The sequence below is a fragment of the Sceloporus undulatus genome, chromosome 4, assembly GCF_019175285.1.
Source record: "Sceloporus undulatus isolate JIND9_A2432 ecotype Alabama chromosome 4, SceUnd_v1.1, whole genome shotgun sequence".
NCBI classification, from domain to species: domain Eukaryota; kingdom Metazoa; phylum Chordata; class Lepidosauria; order Squamata; family Phrynosomatidae; genus Sceloporus; species Sceloporus undulatus.
The window spans coordinates 36,927,265-36,951,686 of record NC_056525.1 but is presented as its reverse complement, the minus strand read 5'-3'; the positions used below and the strand labels follow the sequence as shown (position 1 = coordinate 36,951,686).

Below are 24,422 nucleotides of genomic sequence, written 5' to 3'. Positions count from 1 at the left end.
GAATCCCAGGGCGGGCGCGCGCCAGCTAAGCTGAGCTAAGCTTGCAGCTCTCCCGGCTGCGCGCGCTGGGGCTTTTTCTGAACGCCTCTTCTCTCCCCGCTTTTGCAAAGCCTTTCCTTTCCTTATCTTTTGGAGTTATTATTATTGTTTTTTAAATGTATTGTTGTTATTATTATTATTTTTAATTACAATTTCTTTTTGGCCTGATGGATGATAGTTATACTGGGAAGACCAGGATGTCTCGCAAGCTTTGCTGGTGAGTTATTTTGCATCGCATCGCATCGCATTGCATGCATCTGAATGAAATGCAAAAGCGCCCACCTTCTGGAAGGATCCCAGGGTGACCAGGCGCGTCCTCCATTTCCAGGACCCGTCCTCCATCCTGATCCAGGAGGAGTTCCAAAATGTCCTCCGCCTTGAGCCCGACTGAGCCGCATGGATTTCTGTTTCTGTGAGTGTTTGGAAGCCTTCCTTTTGGGCATGCTCTCCATTCTTCCTCCAGTGTCCTACATTTTATGCTTTTTCGGGTTGTTTTGGCGGTGCTTTCTCTTCCTTTGCGCTTGGCTGAGCAGAGGTCCTCCTTTTCCAGGACCTTGTCCTCCATTTCCACCTTCCTCTGTCCATTTTGAGCATGGAGAATAGAGTTTTCCTTTTGCGCCAAATGGTGGCAATGAGGGAGGGAAAGAGGAAGAGTTTCCCCTTCCTCTTCACTCAGAATTCTGTTTTGAATCATGACTGTCAGGGAAAGGAAGACCATAAGGAAAGTATACTGGAGGGCTAGGGTTGTTTTTCTTTATGGGGCTTTATCTAACCCTCCAAAGCCCACCTAAAATGGGGGCAAACTGACCATGGCACTGAAATGGAAGATGGAGCAAAACTGTGTGCCAAGTATAAGCCTCGCATGAAGCAAGAGAGAAGCTCTTTCAGGAGGACCAAGGTCCCAAACCCACTGCAGAAATAATCCAGTTTGAGACTGCTTTGCCTGTCCTGGCTCAGTGCTAGGGGATCCTGGGGACTGTAGTTCATTGTGACACCAGAGGCCTCTCTGACAGAGAAGGCGAAATGTCTCCCAAGACTACAGTTCCCAGGATTCCCTAGCACTGAGCCAGGGCAGTTAAAGTGGTCTCAAACTGGATTATTTCTGCACTGTCTTTTGGACCTAAAATAGTAGTCCACCCACCACAGGAATAATCCAGTTTGGGACTGTTTTAACTGCCCTGGTCCAATGCTAGGGAATCGTGGGAATTGTAGTTTATTGTGGCACCAGACCTTCCTGACAGAGAAGGCTGAATGTCTCACAGGATTACAGTTCCCAGAATTCCCTAGTACTCAGCCAGAATAGTTAAAGCAGTCTCAAACCAGATTATTTCTGCAGTGTGTTTTGGACCTGAGGCCTACATCCTGTTGTGACTCTAGTCCTAACTAGAGTAGACCAACTGAACCTGTAGAATTTACAGAAAGGTTGACTTTCAGAGTTTCACTTGATTCAGTGGATTGAGTTGGGATTATCAATTGGATTTAGGCCCACATGGATAATCTGAAGGCTCACCTATACAGTCTGTATCCCCCAATTCTTTATTCACAGATTCAACGATCCACAGTTTGGAAATATATATATGTGTGTGTGTGTGTGTATGTCTGTGTATATATACTCCAAAAGCAAGCCTTGATTTTGCCATTTCATGTAAGGGACACCATTTTACTCCACCATTTTACGTATAATGGGACTTTAGCATCCACAGATTTTGGTATCTATGGGGGATCCTGGAACCAAACTCCAGGGATATTAAAGGCCCACTGTATAAACTAAACCTTTATGATGCTTAATACTGCACAACTAGCTATTTCAATGCACCTTCTCATAAAAATGCCCATGAAATCCCTAAATACATTAACTAGGTTTAGATTTAGATGCGATTTTAAAGAGATCTGTGTATGGATTTTAGCAATTCCCTTTCATATTCTACTACCTCATCTTGAAGATGCAGATTAAGGCTGCATCTGCACTGCAGAAATATTGTGGTTTGATACCATTTTAACTGCCATGGAATCCTGGGATTTGCAATGTTGTGTCACCAGAGCTCTTGACAGAGAAAGCTAAATATCTCACAAAACTACAAATTCTAGAATTCAGTAACACAGAGCCATGGCATAGAATCATAGACCCTTTGAATTGGAAGAGATCACAAGGACCATCCAGTTCAACCCCATTTTGCCATGCAGGAACTCACAATCAGAGCACTCTCGACAGATGGCCATCCAGCCTCTGTTTAAAAACCTCCAAAGAAGGAGACTCCACTACACTTCGAGGGAGTTTATTCCACTTTTGAACAGCCCCTACTGCCAGGAAGTTCCTCCTAATGTTTAGGTGGAATCTCTTGTCCTGTAGCTTGAATCCATTGTTCCATATTCTAGTCTCTGGAGCAGCAGAAAACAAGCTTGCTCCATCCTCAGTATGACATCCTTTTAAACATTTAAACATGGCTGTTATGTCCACTCTTAACCTTCTTATCTCCAGGCTAAACATACCCAGCTCCCTTAGGCCTGTTACAGACTGCCAAAATAAAGCTGCTTCAGGTCTCTTTGGAGGTATGCTATTTAAATGATGCATGGGTCCTAAGAGTCTGGAGGTCGCGCCAAAGCCACACTCCATTCCTAAGCACTGGAGCTTTGGTGCAGCTTCCGGATTCTTAGGATGCATGCATCATTTAAATAGCATACCTCCAAAGAGACCCGAAGCACTTTATTTTGGCAGTCTGTAACAGGCCATAGTCTCCTCATAGGGCATGGTTTCCAGACCCTTCACCATTTTGGTTGCCCTCCTCTGGACATGCCCAAGCTTGTCCACATCCTTTTTGAATTGTGGTGCCCATAACCAGACACAGTATTCCAGGTGAGGCCTGACCAAAGCAGAAAAAAGGGTTACTATTAATTCCCTTGTTCTAGACCAGCGGTTCTCAACCAGTGGTTCACACATATTTCCAATGGTCTTAGGAACTGAGATACCTCTCCTCTATTGTTGGAGGTCACCACAATGTGTTAAAAGGTTGCAGCATTAGGAAGGTTGAGAACTACTGTTCTAGACACTAAACTTTTATTGATTCAGCCTAGAATTGCATTGGCTTTCTTAGCTGCCTCATCACATTGCTGACTCATTTTCAGCCTGTGTTTCACCTGTATCCCTTTAGCATATTTCACATTTAAAAGGGTGTCCAACGGCTTTATTTCTTCAATGAAGAAAAAAAATGTCTCACACTGGATGATGTTCAGACTTTGATGAGTCTTCAGGGAACACTTCCAAAGTTGGGAGGAGCCCCTATATTTGCAGAGAGCTTTGTTAGTTCCGGAACTTGAACTATGCAGTTACAGTATTTGTGGTGGTATCACTTTCCTCCCTTCTCATTGCCTCTTCCTTCTTTTTTCTTACACAATTTTCATCAAAAGATGTACTCCTGAACACATTTACCACCAAGTAAGTCCCAGTACAGGTTTTAAGAAGGAATACAACATTTTTGAGGCAAATTTTGCCTGGCTCAATGTACTTAATCTAATGTCCTTAACCAAACTGTTTCTATTGAATGAGACAGAGCTTACATTATCAGCAAATTATCAAGGCAGTTCAATATTGGTGTAAAAAGATTCTCTTTCTTTCTTTAAACCCTGTTTGTCATAGTGAAGAGCAAGATGAACTACATGGTCAAGATTCAGACGTACAGGATCGACGGGATAATAGGTGCAAAGTCAAATGGTCACGTGAAGAGGTATTGCCATGTGTGGATCTTGAAGATGAAAGTGGGGAGAGGGGCAACAAAATGAGTTTAACAGAAATTGAATGGAAATAACTTTGATGACACCCAACAAGTGCTATTTTGAGAAATCCTAACTTGCAGAGCTGGGGAACATGTTTTATGGGCTATGTTGTTAAAGGACCCCAAACCTCTAATCTACTGACTTATCTTCTTCCTGAAATACTTATTTTGGATATAAGGAAAACCTTTTCCATACAGCATGTTGCAGTGTGTGTTATTTATGTGTAAATGGCCTGACAGAATTTCTCTTTGCAGGATGAGCTGTTGAATTCACTGGTGACTCAGTTTGGACATGATTGGAAGTTTCTAGCAAGTCATTTTCCTGTAAGTTGAGTATTTTCAGAAGAGTAGAGGGATTTCTTGGAGATCGTTTGTTATTTTTGAGCAGAGACCCATGTGAGGCAGAACTGAATAAGATGGTTTTCTGCTGCTTTTAATTTCTCTGATGCTACCCCAGTAATATTCCCTTTAATGTGTATCTGTATAAAATTTTCCTGCAGAATCGCACTGAACAGCAGTGTCAATACCGCTGGCTCAGGGTGCTAAATCCTGTCCTGGTGAAAGGCCCTTGGACAAAGCAGGAAGATCAGAAGGTAATGTCTTTCTGTTGACATTTATAATGGATGAAACTGGAATCCTAGCTTTCTTAAGAGACTCTAATTTTGCCAGGAGAATCTCACATCATTCTGAATAGAACCTCTGCTTGCTGCTACTCTTTGTCTATGAAATGCAAAATCTATGGTAATAGTTCCCAAAGCTTGAATCAGTTTTGACTTGTTTCCCAACTATTCCCTTTCAAAAGCCAGAGTCGTCCTATTGAAATCACTGTGAGTAAATTGATATTAGCACTGTTAGTACCTTATTTGTTTAGATTTCTACTGGAATGTCTTATGCTAATGACTGCATTGTGGTTTTATTGTGAACTAAAAATGTGTGAATGGCTTTCTTCACCTAGTTGTGTGGGAGGTTGCTTACTCCACCCAATTGCAAACTGATTTTTACAGAGAAAACGCTTTACATAGGTAGATGCACATTGATCAACTTGAAATTATACTGTACATTGGAAGTAAAACCTGTTATTATAGTCCCTTCCCCGCCTCCTTCCCCATGAATTCACTTGCATCTATTACACTGAATAGATCTAGAAAAAGATGATATTAGGAAGCATAGTAGTAATCTAAAATGGCACAGAATTGAATGTCTGTACATTGCCACGAGCTCTTCATGCTCTGATAGGTTGTCTGGGTTGGTTTGAGAAATTGTAGTGGTTGCATGTTTTTTTGGGATTTTGTACTCCAAAAAGGAAAGGGAACCTCCACCCTTTGGACTTCAGAGGTTTGTCACCTAGCCTGTGGGCAAATCTTGCTCTTCCATGTGCCCTATTTCCAGCCTGAAGACTATCCTTGTTATATCCATGACCAGAGATAGCAGAGATTCCCTTTCTGGCTTAATCATTGCCCTGCTTTCCTGCATGAGGCTACAACATTTCCTTTCAACTTCTCTATTCAAAAGTATCAAGCTGGATTGCACTGGCAAGGCATGGAAGCTGAGAAAAATGTGGAAGCAGTGGAGGATCCAAATCTCTAATCCTGATTGCTAGCAGTTAAGCAATTATCCTCAGTGGCATCTTTACATCTCTGTACTTGCGGTACACTGAAATGCCAAAAACCAAACTACACTCAGGAGTATGTCTTACAGTCATTTGTCTTTTATTTGTTACAAGGTTATTGAATTGGTGAAAAAGTATGGCACAAAGCAATGGACACTTATAGCCAAGCACTTGAAAGGCCGGCTAGGAAAGCAGTGTCGTGAACGCTGGCACAACCACCTAAACCCTGAGGTGAAAAAGTCATCCTGGACAGAGGAGGAAGATCGTATAATTTGTGAGGCTCACAAAGTTCTGGGGAACCGATGGGCTGAGATTGCAAAATTGCTGCCTGGCAGGTAAGCTGCTTAATTTATTTCTACCCTACTTGGTGGAATAGTAAGATGCTAGACTGCTTGTACATTGTCCTTCAATACATGCATTCATTTTCTATTTTATTACAGGACTGACAATGCTGTGAAGAACCACTGGAATTCCACAATCAAAAGAAAAGTAGACATAGGAAGCTTTCTTAATGAAACAAAAGAACCCAAGCCCCTCTTTTTATTGGTGGAGGTGGAAGACAAGGAAAGCCAAAATGTACAGGAAGCTGAAGACCAGGTATCATTCAGGGGAAAGCTCTTTTAAACAAAAAAAGTTAAAAGGCTACTTATTGCAGTTGAAATAATAGCTATTCTAGACTAGCTTTTCCCAATCTGGTGCTCTCCAGGTGTGCTGGATTATGAATCCCATAATCCTCAGACAGCATGCCCATTGGGCTCTAGGCCAACCTTGTATTGTACACCAGCACATAGGATGAGCACAAGGTTGGAAAAAGTCCTTTAGAAACATGTTGTGCATATTCTGTGTGGAACATAATATGCAGTATCTACATGTCTTAGTTTAGATTATGTCAAATAGTTCACTGATAAATTTAGGATGTCGAGGTGGGTATCATGTGGTCCTTCAGATATTGGCTGTAACTCCAAGCATTCTTGGATGGAAAAGAATTCATCCCAGCATTCATACCATTGGCTGTTCTGGCTAGGGCTGCTGGAAGTTGCAGTCCAACATCTGGAGAACCTCATGATTCCCATCCCTGTAGTATGCGGAGATAAAGTTTTGGCCTTCCAGTTATTTTGGACCACAGTTCCCATAAACCTTTACTATTGGAAACTGGAAGTGCAAAATATCCTGAGGGCCTGTGCTTCCTTGCCCTTTTTTTCTTTGCAACTTCGATTCTCTATTACTATAGCTGACAACTTGATTTTGTTATTTAATAATGATAAAATTCTCACCTGCCTTCCACAGCAAACCTTTGTTACCAACTGGCCTGTTCATAGTTTGGAAATCAAAGAGGAGGAAGCCACTGAAGATGAGCCAGTTGGCTTGCAAATGTCTTCAGAGCAGCTCCCTGAAAGCCTAGCAGAGGACAACAAAGGAGCACCGGAAAACACAGTGCCTGATGATGCGCTGGAGGAAGATTCTTCTGCTTACACATGGGTGGTTGAAGGAGGCAGTTACTTGTCCATTTCGTCAGTTCCAGCAATTACAGAAGCTCTCGACATGATTGAATCTGTAAGAAGTAGATTGGTGTATTCTCCATAATGCAGTCAAGACTGGGGAGATAACAGAGCTGGGGAAAGTTTTTTGTTTTTTAATGACTAGAAATGTCCACTGGCCAGTCTTCTAAATCAATACTGTTTTAAAGTCCTGGCTACTGTTCCTAAGCAAAGTGCAGTGGTGGAAACTCTGGCTTAGCAGCTTTGCTTGTTGCCCACATGAATAGAATATTTATATCTTTATTTTATAATCCAGCTTTCTTCCAGCATTCAAGGTGGCTTACAACCATTTAAAAACACAGTACAGTACAACTAAAAATTTACAAATACAAAAATTTAAAACACAATTGGACCAGATTTGTGTTTCAAAACAAAAGTTAAATTCAGTTTTAAAAACACAGTTAAAACAATAAAATAGAATCACAATCTTTCCCCCAAAACTTCCATCTGCCTCATCTCATTAGAAACCAGTTCCTACCTAAATAAAGGCCTTTATCTGCCTGTAGAAAGGCAGTAAGGAGAAGATCAACCTGACCTCTTGGGGTAGGGATTTATACAATTTGGAAGTAGCCATCAAGAAGGCTGTCTCCCATGCCTGCCCCAAATGTGTTTGTGATGAGAGTGGGACAGGGAGAAAGCCCCATCTACAGATATTAAAACTCAAGCAGGCTTGGATAAGTATGCCCTACAACAGCTTAAGGGAGACTTCTAGCAGGTAAAGACCTTTTTTGCTGAAATACAGGAGGCCCAGCAAGCACAGCCAGGAACCTAAAGAGCAGGGTGCAGGCAGAGGCACTAAAGTGCCCTCACGGGGACATGTTTATTGTTGTGTGCCTTCAAGTTGTTTTGGACTTATGGGCAACCCTAATGGGATTTTCTTGGCAAGTTTCTTGAGAGGAGTTTTGCTATGGTCATTCCCTGTGTCTGAGAGTGTGATTTGCCCAAAGTCATCCAGTGGATATACATAGCCAGGCTGGGATTTGAACTCTGGTCTCAAACCACTACACCACACTGGCTCTTGTGCCCCACACATTTAAGACCACATCTATATCCAGATTGCACAGGCCATGCTGGCTGACAATTCTTGGAGTCTGTTTTTAATCCTTTCCTCTTTGTTACTCTTCCATGCTCTGGGAAGATTGCTGCAGGCTGCACATATCCTCACCAGCTCTTTTGTGCTGTTTGGGGGGATTTGTCCTAATCCTTGGAATTGCTCTCTTTCAAGCACACATTATTTAAAATACATTCCACCCTGTATCATAAGATCTCTGAGTGGTTTGCGTTAAGACAATTAAAATGAAAATAAAACATTCTATGTTAAACCTTAAAACAATTGAATAGTAACATTAATGGAGTTGTATATTGTAAGCTTCCCTAGTCTTGTGCCTCTCTTCACCCCACAGTGTGTTAGGCTACAACTCACATCACTCCCAAACAATATGGCTGTTGGGAATTGTAGTCCTAAACAAATAAATGATGAGGGGTGAGGGAGGCTGATATGCATATGGAAGTTTTCCAGAACTGAACTGTGTGTTTGATTCATAACAGTTCAGCAGAATAACTCATAATAGTATTGAGTTACTCCAGTACTGCTTTCTTCTCTTCAGTTTCACCCATGTTCCTGATTTTCTCTAATTGTTCCTTTTCTGGCAGGACCCAGATGGTTGGTGTGATCTGTCTCAGTTTGACCTTCCTGATGATCTGTCTGCAAGTAACAGCAACAGCCCAGATAGACAGACATCTATCAAACCCTACTCCTCACAGAATGTGACAGAGTACCGTTTGGATGGCCATACCATTTCGGATCTGAGCAAAGGCAGCAAGGGCGAGCTTATCCCCATTTCTCCCCACACAGATATGAGCTTTGGAACACCACCTTCTGTACTTAAACGGCAGAAGAAGAGGAAAATTAGTCTCTCGCCAGTTTCAGAAGGTGGCACCAGTACCAGCCTCTCTTTCCTAGACTCCTATAATAGCATGACACCTAAGAGCACTCCTGTCAAGAGCACCCCTGTCAAGACATTGCCATTTTCCCCATCCCAGGTATGTAGGTGTGCAACAATTAAGGGATATTTATCAAGTGTAAAATAGTAACTACATCTGTACACAATACTCCTGTCTTGTGGCAAATTGCTTTCTTATTTTCTGGGTGTTGTTATCATGGATGGCTGCAGCCCACCATCCTGTTTTTACATTGATGTGTAGAAGGCAAAGAATACTCTTCCCTCTGCTTGCTTTATATCAGAGTTAGGGAATCTATGACCTTCCAGATTTCAGTGGACTGCTTCTCTCACCATTCTTCATCATTGGCCAGATTTTCTAAAGCTGATGGACCCTAAGAGTTTGTAAAGTTATGGATGCTGCTCTTCTTTCCTTCTATGTCTAACTATATAAAGTGGAAAATATCTTTACATGGCTCCATACAAAAAAAAATCAGGTTACATTTTCTTGTGTTATTATTTTAGATATGGAAAAGCCATGTGGAATTTTTCAGTGTCTTTGAATGTAACATGGGAGATTATATTCAGCAACCAGTTCTTTGTTCTTTGATTTTACTTTGCTCACCTTTCATTTGTTTGGTGTCTGCTTACTTCCAAGGAAGTCTACTCCCATATGAAAACCTCACAGACCTCTGGGAATACACTGATGTTAATAATGGGTTAGCAGATCAGCATGACTAGAGCATCTTTTTTTTTTATCTCTCAGCCATGTTACTTGGCTTTATAGTTTTGTATGCATGCCTAGAACAGGGAGCTACTGAGCAGTGATAGCAGCATTGTTTGGTTTTGGCATACACCATAATTCAAAGATAGAAAATGACCAAGGTGCTTTTATACCATTACATAAATGGGGATAAAAGCTGTTGAATTGCTGCTGGATGTTTGCTGCTGTAAAATTATATTGTTAGATTGCTTTGATGCTGAAGGATGAATGATATTCCTACTGGATATACTGGTGCATTCCTGACATTGTGGTAATAGCTAAGATTTTGCAATGAGTCCTAGACAGATCTGACACCAAAGTTAATATTGTTATATTTCTGATGTTAGTGGTCTTTCTTAAGACATTTATTCTTCATAATGTCTGCTCAGGGATGTACTTTGTCTCTCCTGAAAGTGTGATGTTAGTTTTTCTTACAGAGCACTATAACTGTAGCTGCACTTAAGCAACTAGCTACCTCATACACTGTCACACCATAAATCTATCAAGCTCAGCATTGTCTGTATTAACCACTAGCAGCTATTTAGGGGTTCAGGCAAAGGCCTTTTCTAGCCATACTTGAGATGAACCCCTCTCTTCATGCATGACATTTTCTATGGAAATATCATGTTTCTTCTTTTGCACAAGGAAGACAGACTATAACAATGCAGAGGATTAAGAAGCTATATAAGTTACATACACCCCAATTGCAAACAAACATTTAGTGCATGTCTAAAGCACTTATTTGTTATGAAATGACTGAGTGCTACCTATATTGCTTTTTGTTTCTGTTGGTAACATAGAAACAGTTAACAGTCTTCTGGAGTTGTCATCTTATACAAAGCTTTACCTTTTTGACTATAATCCACAGAATCTCTTGCAATGGCTGTCCTGACTGGAGGATTCTAGAAGTTGTAGTCCTAAGAGTTTTATTATTAGTCCAATAAAGTAACTTCAACTAAGTTCTCCAAACAGCTTTGTGATCTGTTTGCCACCTTATATATGGTGACATATTTATTTTATTCTTAAAATTTGGCAGTTCCTGAATTTCTGGACCAAACAGGACACACTGGACCTTGAGAATCCTTCTTTAACTTCTACCCCTGTCTGCAACCAGAAGGTGATAGTGACTACCCCGTTACACAGAGACAAAACACCGTTAGTCCAGAAAAACTCTGCGTAAGTCTTCCCTTCTGCCTATCATTTCTCATGCCTGCAGCTGTCTTGCAGTGAGGAAGGTCTGTTCTCCACTTTAATATGCCTAGGCCTAGCAGTAAGTGTGAAAACACCAAATGTTAAGAATGAGTAATGGTGAATTTAAAGTAGTATAGGAGATAGATGAGAGACCAATATGAACCCAACAGACATTTCTGCAAAGCACAATGTATACAATATGGTGGCTTCAAGATCCCATACTTTATTATTCATTTTTTTTTGGTTGTAGTAGCATTCTTACAAAACTAATGCCCTCTAAGTATGTTCACTTATGTGTTTTTAAAAAGAGAGGAAAAGGTTTGTTACATGTTCCTAAGCTTTACCCTCAGTTTATCCACAAGTCATAGCAAAATCAATCATTTTGGCTCCAAAAAGTGTCCTTGATTTATATATGAAGTCAACTTATACACAATATTTACAGAAAAAAAGCTGTGTGAAAGAACAGAGAATGTATACAGTTGAAAGTTTACTAACATCTTTGGTCTAGTTTGCAAAATTTCTTTAAAAACATTATCAACCATTTGCTTGATTTAATATTTTATCCTTCCAAATGTATTGAGAGTAACAGCTCATTAGAATGGTCTTGATCAATTGTCCTCTAGCTCCTTGATAACATTTACAGGAAAATAATATGCCTATCAGTATTTCAGTATTTACCAAAGTTTACACTATACTTGTGTGCTGTTCTGCAAATCCTTCTGGAAACTGGAGAATCTTCCACCATTCTTTAGTAAGTGTCCATAATTATTGAAAACAGTTTCCCCTTTTTATTTTGTGCTTTCAGGTTTGTGACCCCTGATCAGAAATATATAGCAGACAACACACCTCATACACCCACACCTTTCAAAAATGCTTTAGAGAAATATGGACCAATGAAGCCTTTGGTATGTATTAAGCAGTTTCATGGATCCTTCCTCTCTTGCATTGCATTGTTCTTCCCATGCTGTGAATGCTTGATACCCATAGGAAAGTTCAAAAGCTTAAGCAAAAGGTCAAATTCAACAGGAACACCCTTAAGCTACTGTATAGCAGCTTTCTCCTACTTGCCAAGTGGGCTGCTTGGGGAGGGACAGATTGCTCTTTCCAGATGTTTGACTTCATTGCATGCAGAGGGCCTTTAACAGACTGAGGATGTTTTAAAGTGCCATGGCAGTTGCTGTAAATGGGAGGTGTTCTGTCAGTCAGCCCCTATTTTTCTACCTTCATCATGTTAAAAAAAACTCTCTTGCCATTCCAATGCTGCAGTCTTCTTGCTGAAGCAACTGAGGGGGTTTTATTCCCAGAGGTGTTTTTTCCCCATGATGGGAATACACAAATGCATTTTATGTGTACACAAGAGCAATGCCTTTTTGAAAATTAGTGGAAATGACCCCTTTAGAGTGAAATGCTGACATCTTTAATAACTGATCCATGATTTAAATGATGTACATCATACTTTGGTTTACATCTATTTTGCATCACTGACTACAGCCACAAACTCCTAATTTGGAAGAAGATTTAAAAGAAGTACTGAGGAGTGAAACTGGCATTGAGCTGATCATTGAAGATGATGTGAAGCCAGAGAAACAGAAGAGGAAACAGGGCGTAAGTATCTCACTTAGCATTTCTGTTAAACTTCCTCTTCTCATAATTATCCTTGCTATTAGGCAATATTGGGCCAGGCTATTTCTGGGTCATTCAGCTGCTGCCAGAATTTGGAGTATCTAGAATGTTCTTTCTCAAACAGCTCTCTGAAGTTTTACTGCCAAGGTCACAATTTGCATCTTTCTGTATCCTATTACATTGTATCCCATTCCCATATTTCTGTAACTATGCTTAAAAACCTGCAGCTTTAACATCATTCTGTCAGAGGATCTGAGAAACTGGACTGATATCCATGGCAGCTTATGTTAAAATATAAATTAGTCTTTAAAAGACTGCTAGATTTCTTCTTCCCATTCCATTTTCCCTTTTTTAGTTTTTTTTTTAAGCCTAGGCCCATTTTTTAAAATCAAAACAAATGGCTTTCAGAATAAACTTAATTCTAGAGATGGGATTTGATGGTCTAATAATGTAGTTTTTCAGACAGTGTCCCTTCAGTGAGCTTCTCCCATATCAATATTTTTGTTGGGGAAGCTCAGTATGTAGAGCAGTAGTGGTGGCCAACTCTGTGAGGGCCAATTTTCAGCTCATGGATTGCCAAAAAGGAAGAAAAAAAATGTCTTGGAAGTTCACGTTTGTTCTTGAAAATTTTTTTTTTTAAAAAATATTAAACAATGCAGGAGGCCACTCCCATCCTGTTTAAAAGATCCATTGTTGCTCCTGGAGGCTTCCCAGAGAGGCCATTTTTTAGCCAGAGGTTGTTTGAATGTTGGACTATGATTTTGGAGATCAGGGTTTGATTCCCTGCTTGGCCATGGAAACTAACTGAGTGATTTCAGGCAAGTCACACCCCCCCCCCCCCCCCCCCCAAAAAAAAAAAAAACCATGAGGTGATCGTTTTGGGCTCACCATAAGTTAGAATTGGCTTTAGGACACACAACAACAAGAAGATCACAAGTGTTCCCTTTTTTTTCTAAAACAAGTTTGGTGGTAGGAATGCCTATCATGAACTGTGCTGGACAAAGATTTTTGATTATGTATGTAGGACCTTTTATAGGTTTGTGCTGTGCTATGGGAAGTTCACTGTGTTCAGAACACCACCAGTTTGCACATGGTTCTGCCCTGTGTGAGGGGTTCTGGAAATTGTAGATAAAACACAACACCTTTCCAAGTTGTGGTTTGAATACATTGATTCTCCATTACTTATTGATAACCAAGTGGTTTAGCTTTAATAGTAGTTTCCTGTCTTTAGCATAAGATGCATCTTTATCTCCAGGTTCTTTCATTCTACATTTTGTTTTTTGTTAGAACCTACATGTAACTCTGATGTTCTCTTCTGTCCAGATGCACAGGAGTCCCATTAAGAAGGTCAGGAAATCTCTTGCATTAGACATTGTGGATGAAGACTTGAAGATGACAGTTTCGACCATGACCAAACCTGTTTGCTTTAAAAGAACTCAGGGGAACCAGGTAAGTTCTTGTGCTGGTGATTGAATGTAAACTTAACTGTACATGGTGCCTGCTGAGCATATATTAATGTCATTAATAGACATCACTCACAAGCATGTTGTACTTTCTTTTGAGGCCGTACAGAGTTAGGGGCCAGTGTGGGGTAATGGTTTGAGCATTGGACTAAGGCACTGGGAGGCCAAGGTTTGAATCCCAGCTTGGTCTGGGAAACCCACTGTGGGCGACTTTGGGCAAGTCACACTCTCTCAGCCTCAGAGGAAGGCAAGGGCAAACCCTCTCTGAAGAAACCTGCCAAGAAAACCCCATGATAGGGTTGCCTTAGGGTCACCATAAGCTGACTTGAAGGCACACAACAACAATAACAAAGTGAGGGGTTTTATTTTGTTGTGAAAGTCCAGAGTCTGCCTTGTGACATGAAATTCTTTAGCCTAGAAAAATATGCTGATTTCCCCATAATTAAAAGAAAATGTTTTTCTCCATGGTTTTCCTGTTTTCCCCTCCAATTAAAATGCCATAGTTTTCCCAATTACTTTCATTTTCTGGTTGTGAGTAATAGTTTAAAATTAACTAATCTGAATGGGATGTAGGATAAACCAAGGGTGGCTTGCTTGTTTCTGTCTTTACTGATATGGGCTGTAGAAGGCTGCAAATTTTACTGGTGACTTTGGAAGACGGGCTTAACTCTTGACTTGTTAGCTTTTTTTTTTCCTGATCAAATCCACTTCCTCTAGATTTTTTTTGGTACTTTTCCTACCTTGTACAGGCATAATGACCCTGAAGCATAATGTCCCTGAGGTTCCCTCTGTAATGCAAATAAGAAAACAGTTTGAGAAAGGGGATTGATTTTGAATCAGCAAAATGGCCCACAAAAAGAGGGTTATGTACCCACTTCCCTGCTATTTTTCTCTAATCAAATTTGCAGCCTCTGATCCTTTCTTATTTCAGTATGTGAAAGGGATGGGCAGGAAATAGTCCATGGATGCCCTCATCTTGCCATCCTAGGTGTGATGGGTTCATAGCTCATTGGTATAACTCGTGGTTTGCATGCAGGGTGTCCTTAGCAGAAACACCTCCATTAATGCTGAGGTAACTATTGGGAACACATGAGAGCCATTTCGACCTGAACTAGTAGAGCTGTGTTTTCATGGTTCAGAGGCAGCTTCTTATGGCCTTGTACAACCATTTGCCTAAAATACTTGTGTAAAAGCTTAAGTGGGTATGACTTCTGTCTTTGAAAATATTCTTACATTCATTTCAAAATATTCCCTTTGCATCAAATAGACACCCCTTTACCCTGAAAAGTTGCTTTAGGGACCCACCACACCCTCAGGGTCCTGGGAACTGTAATCCAGAAATCCAAGCTCTGCTTTTAACTCCAGGATCACTTACACCTTAAAATGTGGGCCCTTTCAAAGATTGGCAAGAATAATAATTTTCAATAAAACCTCTGCTGGAGTGTTTGCATATTTCTTGAAGGATTTCTCTTCCTCCTTGAAGTGCTTCAGATTTGATGGATATATAAGAAATTACTGTAAGAACAAAATACTACTATTTCATTTATCACTGTCAGTTCTGGGAGTGTCCTTAAGCATATTGATGGGAATTGTTAGGTAGTATAGTATTTGTCTTTTTTAAGGTCAATATCTTGGAAGTGTAGCAACGCCTATCCAAACCTATAAATCCCATTTGGCTTTTTAAAATAATTGCTGTGTGTTTGTGCCTCATTAATCCTGATGTAATAATCAATATCTGACTTGTTTAAAATGCAATTTTCAGCTGTTATAAATAGGAATGCCAGAACTTGTTCTCATCCATGCTGTAAAATAGCTGGCCTCTAAAAAAATTGCAGTGGAGCTCCATTTGGCACACATGGCTTTTTGCATCTGCATTGTGCATCTAAGATCCACATATTGCTGCAAGAAAAATAGGATGGTAAAAATCTCTTAGGCGTTCTCTGACTGGATTAATGGTTGTTGTGTGTCTTCAGTTCATTTTCCAACTTATGGCAACCCTAAGGAGAACCTATCACAGGGTTTTCTGGGGCTAAGAATGTATAACTCATTCAAGGTCGCTCATTTGAGTTTCCATGGCCAAGTGAGAAATCAAACCCTGATCTCCAGAGTTATAATCCAATGCTCAAACTACTACACCATACTGGCTTTACTGTGCTGATTATAGGAAGGGAAAAAAAGGGGTGCAACAGCAAACAAACACAGACAAACAATCATAATAAAAAGGCAAATTCTATGTGTATGTGGAAATATAATAAAATAGCCAACCACTCAACACATTTCCATATGTCAGCTTTCCTTTGGTAAAGCAATTTATTTGTTTTTTTAAAAAATGCAATATCTCCCAGACTAGATGCCATCTTGATAGAATGCCCAACAAACTGAATTGTTATGCCATTTGTTGTAGTATTTTGAGACTTGCTTTTTTGTTGTTGTTCTTTTTTCCTCTTGCTGCCTTACAGTGATCACAGAGCCTGAGAGCCTATACTTACTTAAGACTGGATAGTCTTTCTGGTGCAGGGAAATGTCAGACTCTGTCCTATTCCTGAATAGTTTCATTTGCTCATTTGATAAGAGCTGTATGGCCAACAGAATCATTTGGTTGTGAGCCTTTGGAGCTGATGTAAATTATGTTAGCATCTGCGGTCAGACCTCTACATCCATTTTTAGGCTGTGCCAAGCTTAGAGCAGAACATATCCTGTGTACAGATAGATCATGTGCATTTTTATTTACAACTTATTTACTTAAATAAGCTCTGGAAAGTTCATTCAGACTTCCTTCTTTCCAAGCACACATACATAGGTTTACAGCAGGGATGGGAATGTTGTTGGACTGCTAGTCCCATCAGCCTTAGACAATATGGCTAATGATGAGAGATGAGAGGAGTTGCATTTGGGCAACTTCTGGAGATCTACACGTTTCACATGCCTGGTTTACAGTGCAAGCATCTAAAGAGACATTCTGTTCATTACATTATTATTGTTGTTGTTGTTGTTCTTTATACAGTGGTACCTCGGGATACGAAATACCCAGGTTACGAAATTTCCGGGATACGAAAAAATCCCATTGGAAATAATTGTTCCGGGTTACGAATGTGTTTTCGGGTTACGAAAAAAATTTTTGGTGCTTTTCGGCGCTTTTTCGCACGAAACGCGGCTTTTCCCCATTAGCGCCTATGGCAATTCGGCTTACGAAGGCTTTTCGGGTTACGAAAGCGGCCGCGGAACGAATTAATTTCGTAACCCGAGGGAGCAGTGTATAGTGCTGTAGATTTGCACAGAGCTGTACATACAAACAATAAATAGATAAGAGTAAACCTGCCTATGGCGTACAATCTGGGAAATAATAGGATAATACATATAAAATACATAGCAATACAGGAAAGGGTTCAATAAAACAGGCAACAAAAAGAACATCAAATAGCAAATGATAATCACACAATGCCTGGGAATGCTTCTCTGAACATAAACGAAGTGTTAGGATTCTGGTACCACTTCAGAATATAGATGGAGGCTGCATGTGTAAATACTCCACTTCATTTTGTGTTTTTTTTTAAAAGAAAGCCTACAGTTTTCAGGCTAGTGAATCAGAAACAAAAGTTTAATGTAATTGGAGCCCTAAAGAGCTAGTTTATTAGTATGTAAAGGGAACTTGAAGCGCCTTTAGATTTTTATTCAGCTAGTCTCAAAGGTGCTACAAGATTCCTTTGCTTACTGATATTCTAGGCTAACATGGCTGTGTCTCTAAATTCATGAAGGGTATGCAATCTGCAGTCTGAAGTGTTGTGATCTAAAATTTCATCCCTATGGTTAGTTACTCCTGCATGATGTGCTGCATGCCTCTTGACTGTCCCAAATTTTAGACACAGTGTTGCTTATAGTAATGTGTATAGTATATAGTTTCCATTAATTGAATACATTTACTTTTTTTGGGACTAGCAATTGGATTTAGGTCTCAGTGTTAGCTAACAATATAGTATAACAAACAAATATTAATAATCTGGCCTGGAATTTGAAATATAGTATTACCTTCTTCTGAGCCATGGGAAATAAACGAGTTTCACATTGAAAAGGATGTAAGGCTTATTGTTCTGATTCTTGTACAAGTGTAGCATTACAAATGAGGACCTCTCTTTCTCTGAAAAGCTTCTTACACCATGTCTAAGAGATAAGAAACATTTGATTACATGAAACCCTTGATTATGGCACACAGCCACTCTCTTTTTAAAAGGGAGGATTTGGAGGGAAATCAAACAAGTTAATCTGAGCAATACCTCTGTAACTGTTCCTCTTCTCCTTAATTGCAGTCTGTGAACTTCCTTTCGCAGTCCCTAAACCTTTCTCTGTCAAACAGCAAGAGTAACACCAGCTTGCTCAACAGAGGGTTTGTGCGCATCAAGGCAGAGAAGACTGCATCTTCCAAGAGAATCTCTAGCAAGTTCAGGCCACCTGCACTGGTAAGCTTCATCATTTGTGGGAGTTTTCTTTGAATCCTGTTTCTCCTACAGATTTGATATGCAAGCAAGAATGGATAAATCTTTTCTTTGTTGAAGGTTACATTCCCTTTGACATTATTTGTCATGGGCTATGTGCAGGCTGAAGGTAGGCCTGGAGTCAATTGTGGATGGGTCCAAAGCCAAAAGTGAGCAAGTCTACTCTTTCCTCCTTGTTCCTCCCCATCCAGTAGGCACAGATTAGTTTTGTAGAAGGCTGGAAACTGCTGGAGCCAGTGTGATATAGTGGTTTGAGTGTTGGAGACCAGGATTTGATTTCCTCTTGTGCTGTCACAGATACAGTTTGCTAGCTACCCTGTAGTCTTGCTGAGTTCATTTTGTAATACAATTTTAAATTTGGAAGGGCTGCACCATTGTACATGGTTAGATGTGATGGGAAGGTTTTCTGCCTACATATTTAAATAGGGGCAGGGATGTTTCTTTGTCATTATTGTTTGTTTGTGAGTGATGGCAAAACCAAGGGAACGGGTTTAAATTTGAAATATAACATACGTTACACATTTTACAAGCTGAAACAAAGTCACTTTTATTATTTATTTATTTATTTATTGGATTTATATTTTGTATTTCTTCCAAAATGGGATTCAAAGTTCATAAAATAAAGCATACACATTGAAGTTATCAGATAGGTTAATTATATATCAGTAGACAAGATGTTTTTTGATTCTTGCTACGATTTCTGCAGAATGTATATATTTATAATGTTTTGTGCTTTCCAAATGCAGACATACAACTAGTAACTCTCATATTTGTCCCTATTAAAGGATAACAGTATTTCTCATAATCCTAGCCAACACTTTGACAAAAGTCACAGATTTTTTTCTTAAATACCCATGACTTCTAGAATTCTTATGGTTAATGGATTTTGCTCAATTGTAGCAACTTTAGATTTACCATGCAAAGGGATCTTGCAGCACTTTGAGACTAACTAAAAGACAGAAGTTAGTAGCATGAGCTTTCATAGACTTGAGATTACTTCCTCAGATGCACTCAAGTCTACGAAAGCTCATGCTACCAGCTTCCGTCTTCCAGTTAGTCTCAGAGGTGCTCCAAGATCCCTTTGCACATTAATTCTCCAGACTAGCATGGCTATGTCTTCAGATTTATTGTTCTTTTTATTTCTTAGTGCTTAATTTTCAATTTTGCAAATTGGTTTACTCTTGCCATAGGATACCAGAAGTGCCTCTGGTTAATAAAACATTCATATAAACAGGTTGCTTTAATCTTTGGTGAAAGTTTTAATAATAAACTGATAAACTATAGAAAACTGTACCTTTTAAAAAGTTTATCATTTTAATGGAAGCAATACCCAATTGGATCAGGATGCTTTATCACAGCATTTTAAATGAGCCTGTGGAACCCACTGGAAAAAAAAATATTTTCTTGAAGTTAGATTATTGACAGCCATGCAGAAACCACTTAACAGCTTCTTATGAGGTGCCCAATATCTTGGGTAGAAATTATTACCTATAGCTTCTGATCATGAGTTAAGTCTTGCAGTATGGATCTTTTAAGATTTCTGGATTCTGAGATGCACATGGGAGATGGGAGGTGTTTCTGCAGTTAATCACAGGTAAACCATCACCAAATGTAGTTGTGGCTGCCTTGATGTTTCTGGCCATTTTTTCTCCTGGTACTAGGATTTTCCATTCATAATCTTTCTTGGCATCGATACAGTTGTTCATGCACAAGAAGGGAAGTTGTTTTATGCCAGGTCACGTATTTTATCTAACTAGCCTCGTATAAGTAGCAGCTCTCTCATATCTCAGGCACAAATCTTCTACCAGCACTCAGTGATCTGAAGCTCATTTTATATGGAGATGTTGGGAAGAGAATATGGTACCTTTGAAACATGTGTTTTACCCTTCTGCTTCCCTCCTGTATGTAGTCCATTTGTGACTGCCTTTCTTGATGACTAGCAGAATCTGATTAAACACGCAGATTTTTTACTTTGTTCTATGCGTATGGTTTGTCCAGAATTTGGTTTGGTTTGGTTCAGAATTGTGTGTGTGCGCGTGTAGTTTAGGCAACCTCTGAATAGCAAATTACTTAGATGGGAAACAAAACTCCTAAGAGAGCAATCAATATATTGGGGTCAGCTAAAACTGTTTATGATTTAGCAGTGAATGAGAGTAGAGAATTAATGGGAACATGAATTGGTTCTGTTGCAGGGACTCTTAGGAAGCAAATAATTTTGGTTTCCAGTGTGGGATTTCTTTTGGAGGCAGTGTAAATTGCTGTGGCCATTTAAGCTTTTCAGATGTCCACAATATGGACAAGCCCCCCTCACCCCCAGCCTGCCTCTCCAATCTTAGTTTAGATCACTTGTAGAACATCAACAATCTTGGGGAAAGGATGCATTTTTAACAATTTGCAAAAACTTTCCTTGCCTGTTTATCTGGCTTCTCTTTGACTTACCCAGGGTAAAAGCCTTTAACAATACCTGCATTAGGAAGTGTTAATCATCATGAACATTTTTATGGTGTTCATTTGCTTTTTCTTTCTCCCTCAGATGTCCAGTGCTTGGAAAACAGTGGCTTGCGGTGGTTCTAAAGACCAGTTGATCATGCAAGACAAAGCTCGACAGATTTTGGGTGTGCTGAAACAGAACCACACATCACGGACATTGATCTTATCTTGAAGAACTCTATGAACTTGTGTTGCTTTTCATTTCTATGTGGAACTGGCAGTAGGAAGAATGAAAGGATAAAATACAAGACGCCTCTTGGCAAGAAGATATTTTTTCTTTATTTGTTTTCTGAGGACTGAGCTCTGTAGTAAGTGTTCTTAATAAACTGCTCCATACTGCAGGTTCTATGGAAGGTACAGAAAATGATGTACAGAAGAATGAATGTCAGCATGGCTAGCAAGCCTTAATTATTCAAGTTGAACATACCCACTCTTCTCCATTATTTTTCACTACTTCCCTTTTTTGTTTCCAGAATGGAAACAAAGATGCCTGTTTTTTTCTGACTTGCAGGCAAGACACAATGGTTAAATGGCAGAGGAAAAAACACATAAACTTCTAGGTAGAAGGGGGAACGAAGTATAATTTGTAAAGTCACCAGGTCCCACTCTATCTGGATTAGGATAGAAGGAAGTTGGAAATCTATGCAGTCTGCTCAATGAACTATGTGGACTGGAATCTGGTCTGTTGCATTATGTAAGTGCATACATTGATAACCTAATCTGCATTGCAATTTACTGACAATACATTCATTGCCTTTTATTTAGATCTAATATTGTTTGCCAAGTCTATAGGTTGTGGCTTACTTTAGATTGTTTTGTATGTCCAAATCCACCAGATGGTGCTAATGCCAACCCTCTATTCCAGCTATTCCAGCTCAATCGCCTGATTAGTTGTAAAGAACAGGCAAAATATGAAGCATTGCTGGAGTGTTCTCAGCTATTTTCTTTACACTTACACTGGTAGAAGGAGCTTGTGAGCCTGTGTGTAAATTGCCTGTGCGAGTGAAGGTTTGGCACACCTCTCAGTAGGAAAGACTATGCCCTGGATAAGGTTAATTGTTTTCCTGCTGTACTTGTTTGCTGCCTTATTAAGGAGAGCTGCTGTATAGCCTGGGCTGTACATTAGTTCGATATAATCCTCTAGAAGAAATCCAAACAAATACTCTTTTGCTGACCACATCTGACATGTGGTAAGAGTGCAACAGGTTTCTCAGTGTTATACTACACAGCAGTTTACTGATCAGAGGTTGATATTCAGATGATTGATATCACTGGTATTGTCAGATTAGTCCTACAGAATGGGGTTATTCTGAAAATGATGACATCAACTGAACCAGTTCCAGGTCCTAGAATGATTCAGACCTGTGATCTGTACAGCAATCTGCCATGCTTGATAACTTTTCATTATACACTGACAGGCACTATACACTTTTTAAGGTGATATCTGAATGACAAACATGTTTGCAAATGCCAGCACTATACTAGTACACAGGGACTGGTGATTGGCTGCCATATCCCCTGTGATCTACATTGACCAACCCCAGGTTGATGACCTCCAGATGATTTGAACTCTAGTTCTCATCACTAGCCATGCTGATTGGGACTGTTGGGAGTTTGTAGTCCAAAACATCTTAGAGGTCACTTACATTGGGGAAAGGCTAGTTTACACTCAGTAGAAAACTCAGCCTCACCTCTGCTTAACTTATGAAATGACCTTAAACTGATTGACCTCAGTAGTAGTATAAAATCAGGTTCCTCACCCTCTAGAGGACTGAGTGGATACAGGGCTTCAAGACATCACTCACAAGTCCTTGAAACTTTTAAAAGCATGCCTGCATCCTGCACAATGTAAATAACAATGTTTTGTGATTTGAATAATGTGTTGTCATAAAAGTAGAGGAAACTCCTCGCTTGGGCAAGATTCCCTTACAACATACATCCAGACTGGAAACATTAAGCTTTTCTTAAAGCTTCTTTCTGCTCCCTTCCCTTACAAATACCACTGAAACCAGCTATAAAACATAGGATAGGGAATATGTGACTCCACATGTTGCTGGATTATAGCCTCCATGATTTTTTGCTATTGCCATGTTGGCTAGGCCAAAAACATCTGGACAGTCATCCGGTAGCTCCTATAAAGGTGACAGAATGGTCACATTGCATTGCTATGCTTACAGGGTTTAGAGCGGTTTGTGGGGTTTTTTTAAAATTTAAAGTATGTCTAGACAGAAAAGATCTATATTAGCACAAGATTTACATCACACAGAGGTGTTGGAGATTGTTTGTATGCAGATGACAGTTTGTGGGGAACATGAGCTTTTCTCAATAAGTCATTTGGATTATTTTGCTGCTGCAAACCTTTTCTTCTTAATGCCACAGGGTATATAAAGTCCTGGATATAACCTTAAATAAATTATCATTCATTGTGGAAGTTGGTGGCCAATTTGATTTGGAGTTAGCTGTAAATTAAAAGATTATGATGGAAATATTAAAAGCTATTTCTAATCTCCTAAATCTGATTCTACCAGTGTGTCCTGCTATGTGTTTATTGCTTATTAGGGAAGATCTACTGTTGAGCAAATTTCAGGGGAAATGAGCAGAGAGAGCCTGGCTAATGACAAAGACAATTAACTTTTAATTGGAAAGCTAAGACATTTCCTGTCTGAAACACATGCCTGGCTCTGTTAGTTCTGAGCATACACCTGTAGAATAGGTTATATCTTTGTGAATCTGGGTGCCTGTATTGTTGCAGAGAGATACAGTTGAGAGAACAAATATGGTAAGAACAGAAAATGAGTACTGTGATGCTAACAAATATTTAAGGAAAATTAAAAAATATATATGAAAGCAACTGTGATCAGATACATTTATTGTAAAGTGATCTTGTAGCACATTTGAGACTACAAAAGAAATTGTAACATAAGCTACTTTCTCAGATACATGGACCAAGTCTACAAAAGCTTATGTTACAACTTCTTTTGCACAGTTAGTCTCAAAGGTGCTACAAGATCCCTTTGCCAGAGACTGACATGTCTTTGTCTTTGAATTCTAGATACATTCATTATATGTGTGTTAGAAGGTAAATAACAGTGTTTTGTGATTTGAATAATGTGTTCATCTTAAACCATGTGAACTAATAGAAGTGCTGGAACTATATCACAACTGCTGCCACATGTGAAGAAGCCCTGTGTACACAGACACAGCAGGGGTGTGGTTGCTAGATGTATCCCCCTACCTTGAATGTGTGAGGGTGTTCATTATTCTTGTAACCACTGAGTAAGCTGATAAATGCAGTGGGCTCTTGGTATGCACTGAGATTTGGTTCCAGAACTCCCTGTGGATACCAAAATCTGTGGATATTCAAGTCCCATTAAATACAATGGTGTATTGAAACAATATCCCTTATATAAAATAATCAAGGTTTTCTGTTTGGAATGTATATTTTTTTGAATATTTTCAAGCTGTGGATGCTTGAATCCATGGCTATGGAGGGTGAACTATAGTTC

At 39.6% G+C, this 24,422-nt stretch overlaps 1 protein-coding gene across 3 annotated transcripts; it reads left to right on the top strand.

Moving 5' to 3' along the window:
* The first annotated feature begins 2 nt into the window (after positions 1-2).
* Positions 3-23,713, top strand: MYBL2 (MYB proto-oncogene like 2). 3 transcript variants are annotated; one of them, XM_042466143.1, is made up of 15 exons: positions 3-256; positions 368-451; positions 3,674-3,761; positions 4,065-4,133; positions 4,310-4,402; positions 5,533-5,753; positions 5,859-6,015; positions 6,706-6,972; positions 8,610-8,999; positions 10,696-10,835; positions 11,656-11,755; positions 12,342-12,455; positions 13,797-13,922; positions 18,241-18,390; positions 20,960-23,713. In XM_042466143.1, exons 2-15 carry the CDS (start codon positions 405-407, stop codon positions 21,086-21,088), a joined length of 2,091 nt encoding a protein of 696 aa, XP_042322077.1. In that variant the 5' UTR covers positions 3-256; positions 368-404; the 3' UTR covers positions 21,089-23,713. The 3 variants fall into 3 exon arrangements, with proteins under 3 accessions (XP_042322077.1, XP_042322076.1, XP_042322075.1); XM_042466142.1 differs by having other exon boundaries at positions 3-451; XM_042466141.1 differs by lacking the exons at positions 3-256; positions 368-451 and having other exon boundaries at positions 3,048-3,761.
* Positions 23,714-24,422: the final 709 nt, after the last annotated feature.